Source organism: Lygodium microphyllum, chromosome 3, assembly GCF_053477565.2.
Source record: "Lygodium microphyllum isolate KBCC chromosome 3, Lygodium_microphyllum_v1.1.10, whole genome shotgun sequence".
NCBI classification, from domain to species: domain Eukaryota; kingdom Viridiplantae; phylum Streptophyta; class Polypodiopsida; order Schizaeales; family Lygodiaceae; genus Lygodium; species Lygodium microphyllum.
Window position 1 is genome coordinate 116894997 of NC_141137.1, and position 5603 is coordinate 116900599.

The 5603-nt window shown below is 37.0% G+C and overlaps 1 protein-coding gene across 1 annotated transcript; it reads right to left on the reverse strand.

Moving 5' to 3' along the window:
* Positions 1 to 433: 433 nt before the first annotated feature.
* Positions 434 to 3898, reverse strand: LOC148038797 (putative mannitol dehydrogenase). The gene is made up of 6 exons (XM_087674647.1): positions 3623 to 3898; positions 3322 to 3435; positions 2492 to 2725; positions 1899 to 2184; positions 1223 to 1376; positions 434 to 1058 (listed from the first exon to the last, which is right to left on the reverse strand). The coding sequence occupies exons 1-6, from the start codon at positions 3694 to 3696 to the stop codon at positions 859 to 861; spliced, it is 1062 nt and encodes a 353-aa protein (XP_087530773.1). The 5' UTR covers positions 3697 to 3898; the 3' UTR covers positions 434 to 858.
* Positions 3899 to 5603: the final 1705 nt, after the last annotated feature.

Below are 5603 nucleotides of genomic sequence, written 5' to 3' on the forward strand. Positions count from 1 at the left end.
TTCCACATTTTAAAACAACATGGTATCAAGGATTGAAATGAAACATGAGACTATGCCTATCTTATTTGAGCATTCGTCATAAACACTTTTAAGGGCTCATTCAAGTATCCATGGTTGGATAATGGACTATATACCAAACAGAATCTTTTCACAAGTTTGGAGGCAAAAGCATATCCAAGATCCAAGATTTTAATGTTAACATATTGTTCAATGTGACTACATACATTCATTTGTCTTTTAGAGTTAGTTTATATTCAATAGAATCATCTACACACTTTTATCTCATTGACTCACTTTACAATTAAGAGGAAAACCTTATCTAACAGGTTTGGGGAATGGTGGAATAGACTACGTGAATGGGATATCAAATTTTAAAACTTGTAAATGTACATGCTCATAGCTTTTTAAGAAAGAACACAAGATAACATAAGACTAGATGAATGGAAGTGTCCATTTCAAAACTTGTAAATATACATACTCATAGCATTTTAAGAAAGAACATAGGATAGCATAAGATCGGTTATAATAGCCATTGCTTATAGAAGCTAAGTTCTAGCTTGGGAAGTTTTAATATATGTAAATTCTTACTATCATGTGCATTCAAGGCCTATTTAAAAATCTTCATCTATGAGATATCATGAATATATCCTATGCTTTTTCTATTCGCCTTGCGAATACCCCTACAAAATGGTACCCTTTTGTGCATGAAAGTTTTCTTAAAAGAGAGTTTGAAAATCCCCTATTTTGAATCCTTGTAAAATGCTTATATATTTGTGACTCAACCCCTTGAGAGTTCTAACCATATATAGACATGTCGTTGTCAGAATGGGTATGAGCTTTGATCATGGTGGTATATGCTTATGCTTTCAAAGACCCTTCCACATCAATGACAAATCTGTACTTCACATCAGCCTTTCCTAGTCTCTCCATTGCTTTATTCACATAATCGATGGGAATTTTCTCTATCGTAGCTGTAATATTTTTCTCACCACAGAAGTCAATCATTTCTTGTGTCTCAATCATTCCTCCAATGTTACTGCCCACAACTGTTTTTCGACCTAATAAATTATGACAAATAGTAAAAATAAAAGAGTGAGATTTTCAAATTTAGAAACTTAGAATAATGTTCTTGAAATTTTGCAAAAACCACATTGAGCTTATTTTGATAATATTTTGCAAATTCTATCAAATTGTTTTGAATATTAATAAGTAAGAAGCTTACCATTCACAATAGAAAATGGTCGTATGCTTAGGGCTTCCTCTGGAAGGCCCACCAATACCAACTTTCCATCAACAGTCAACAAACTCAATAAAGGATCAATGGGGTGAGGCATAGCAACAGTGTCTATAATGTAGTCGAAAGTTCCCTTAGCTTTCTGAAAAAAAGTATTGATAAAAGACCATAAGTACCATCTTATAGCTTTCTGAACCTTTTGAGTATTATAATTTTTGGTTTTCCATTACATGAACTTAATCGATTGCTCCTCAGTAAATGCAAGAAAAATGGATCTTTTTTTGAAATGGCACAAAAGATTTGATTTACTAGATCCGTACTCTCACTTGGAACCTTGATGTAGAATCTTACAAGTCAATTTCACAAGCTTATAGAGTGGAAAGACTTAAGTTTGAGAATTAAATCCTAAGTATCTATGCAAATATGTATGCATTGTATATCATTGCATGTAGAATGGAATACATGTATGTATATATATGCATAGATACATACATATGTACATATGTATCAATTGATTGTATATCCATGAATTTATATATGTATTGTATATCTATGCCTGCATGAATGAAAATGTGCATGTATTCATGTTGTCTCTCTTCATTCTTAAGAATATTAATGTTTTCATTTACACTTATGTGCATATGTAGAGTGAAGCCCTGCAAACCTCCATTTGTTGTGGATCTTTGCTAACTATGAAATCATCAGCTCCAAGCACTTCCTTGGCTTCTTTTTCTTTGTGCGGCGATGTGCTTATCACAGTAACATGCAATCCAAAGGCCTTTCCAAACTTCACCCCCATGTGGCCAAGCCCACCTAAACCCACCACTCCAAAACGAGCTCCTGGTTGCGTCATTCCAAAGTGCTTCATGGGGCTATACATTGTGATACCAGCACATAGCAAAGGTGCAGATGCATCTAAAGGTAAGTTCTTGGGAACCTTGACACAAAATCTGCCAATAGAAAAGAATGAGAAAAATGGGTTATTTTTTACATTTTTCCATAACGAAAAAGGGGCTATTTTCCCCTATAGTATTCATCCTCATGAGCTTCTGCTCAAGAGGCACTGCATAGCTAGATAGGTGCATTTGGGGGCCAACAAGCCAACAGTTGCCCTACCCCCAAAACACACCTAGGTAGGTATGCGATCCCTCCCTTGTAGAAGCTCATGATGTTGTTATAATTTACAATGTGGGAATTATAGTGGGAATGTGCCCAAAACTTCTCAAGTCTATATTCATGAATGAGAGGAGATGATACTTTTGATTCACGACCACGATGTTGGAGTAGCCACCATATGTTATAGTTCCGTCCACATCCACAGATCCATAAGTATAAATCACTCTTGAGCAGTATTGTTCTAGATTCTTCTTACAAGCAGCACAAGAGTCACCACCACATGAGCCAACCATGCACCCGACCCCAACGTGATCCCCTTCTTTAACCTTGGTCACATTGGAGCCAACTTCTGTGACAATGCCCATGAACTCATGCCTGTGTAAGGAGCAACAAGGAAGTCATGAATCTTATTCATGTCCAGGCAAATTGTAAACATATTTATAGAAGGTGGAGACTGCTTAATCATATGGAAGGCTTTATGGTTTTAATCATGAGTTAAAGCGTAAACAGTCGTAAACTGATTGCCCCTTTCCATGCCATCCTTTTGTTTCTGTGTTTTATCGGAAAGGGAATCACAATTTAGGAGATCTACTGACAGTGTGGACTCACAACAGATCAGGTTTAGGAAATCCATTGACAGTGTAGACTGATAGTGATAACAGATTAGATACATCACTCAGACTTAGGAGATGTATCTATACTGTGGACTGACAACAGATTAACTTGCCAAAAACGGCATGTAATATTCTTCTGCACACGAGTGAGCTAATTGTTTAATATACTGCTAGTACAATCCAGCTTGACTACTGATGCAAAAAGGCAGGACTTGATACAGATGAAATCATGTGAGCTTGTGCAAGTGGGCGAGCTTAATTATGAATAGTGCAGAACTGCTTATACTGCTGTTGAAATGTGAGGAGATTAAGAAGTATGGAGAAGGGGTTAGGGCAGGTTAATCTTGTGCTAATTACCCGGGCACGACGGGGTAGCGTGTGCCGCCCCATCCGTTGGTGATGATGTGCAGGTCGGAGTGGCAGATGCCGCAGGCCACCACCTTGAAGGTCACGTCGTCCGGCCCAGTAGCCCTGCCAGTATCATGCCACAGAATTTAGTGATAGCACCTTAATTACAACAAGGTTCATAATATCCTCCGTATTATGCTTTAACGATAATTCCCAAGTAGCGGAATGGGTGGCTCTTAGATCTCTGCGTTAGTGAGGCGAGACTCAGTAGCTACTCAGTGATGATGGTGATGGTGATGGTGATGATCACCTTCTTTGAAAGGAGAAGGGCGAGAGGTGGCCAGAGGTGTCCTTGGCAGCATAACCCACAGCCGGCCGAGCCATCCTTGTCTGTGCTGTGTCTCTGTGTGTATGGATGGATGGATGGAGAGAGAGAGAGAGAGAGAGAGAGAGAAAGAGAGAGAGAGAGCTCTGTGTGTATGGATGGATGGATGGATGGAGAGAGAGACAGACAGAGAGATATAAGATGTTCAGTCCCTGTAATCGCCCTACCCCTTGTGGCTATACACAACCCAAGCTGGTGGCACTATCCTGTGCACTCCTTTATAGCAATCATTGGCCCCAAGGCCAGTCATCTCCACTGTTCATGAAAAATATTTTTGGTATTATATACAAAAACCTCAAGCTCAATTTTTAAGAGCCATTTTTGAATCATATTACATGTATTTGTCATTTTTGCAACTAAAATTTTTCAAGGGTTCAATGCTTTGAATATATTTCTTTAAGTTTTTTTTTTTTTTGGAAATTTTTGCAATTCACTTTACATTAAACCTTGGTTTATCGTGAGCACTCATCATCCCTCAACTCTCTCTATAGCCTTTACCAAAGCTCGAAGGTTTCATGTAAATTGAATTGCAACATTTTTTTTCAAAATTTAAAGAAGAAACTTTACAGCTTTGAACTTGACAAAAAGTTTAGTTATTAAAATAAAATGTGTGTACGTATGTGTATATAGATTCAAAAATCCCTCCAAAATTTTGAGTTAAAGGTCTGCATCTACTACCGAACATATTTTTCATGAACATTGTCTAAGTGCATGTGTTTCCTTCATTTCATGGGTAGCTATCAAATGTACACGTGTGTCCCCTTTCTAGTTTTTTCTAGCACACCTCATTGCCTACCTCACTAGAAGCAATGCTGCACTTGAAAACCGTGATGGAGAGAGACTACACGTAGCATATGGCCCACTCACCCTCTCACCATTTTAATTTTATAAAGGCATAAAATTGAGTGTTTGAGTGTCCTAAATACAAGTAAAACTACATAACATTGTAGCACATAAATAATTTTCAAATTTCTTAAATCATTTCCATAATTTCAACTGTGAATAAAGTCCTCACCTATCCTCATATTTGAGCACCGACTCAAGGAGAATACAAGTTCCTTTTTAAGGGAAAATCAGGATTCTTGGATAGAACTTTACTTTACTGAATTAAGAGAGAGAGAGGGACACACACACGCACGCACGCACACGCACACACACACACACACACACACACAATGGAAGCTCTTTTCACAAATGTGAAAGGAGTAGAGAAAGAGAAATATAACATCATTGTAGGAGTACCAAATTGAAGGACTCTCATAACAATGATGTGACTATTGGCAATGGAAAGTTCTAGGAAGCCAATTATCCAAAATTTACCATGAAACTTCACGTATCCTTTGTTTTAATTTTTCTTCACTTACATATATGTGTACTTTTGTATGTCAACATTATAGGAAAATATCCGAATCACTAGTGCATGTGTATTTTTCTCATATCATGCTTGTTGCTAGATTCAACTCTTATCTTTTTAAACCATAGAAGTGAGTTTGAATTTTTATTGCAAGTATCCTTAAGGATTAGTTTCTATATATACAATGTTCCTAAAAAGTGCTTTCAATATATTAACAATACAGTCCAATATGATAACATTACACGATATACTATTCGACGTCCATAAACCTTTAAAAATGAGAATTTCTTTTATTGAAATTATTGAGATTGCTACAAGAATGTATACAAGGGATTCTTAAAATGTGAATATAGTAAAAGTACCCCTTTAGCAAGGCCTATTGGCCTCAACATGGCATTTAGGCTTATGTATCAACCTTTGTAGCTATCATTCTTCTCATAAGGCAACCAAGGAGACTAATAATCCATTATCTAAGAGTAGTAAAGCAATTAAAAGGGACTACCATAACCCATGATAGAGATATAAAGGTGACCATGTAGGGTCTACCATAAC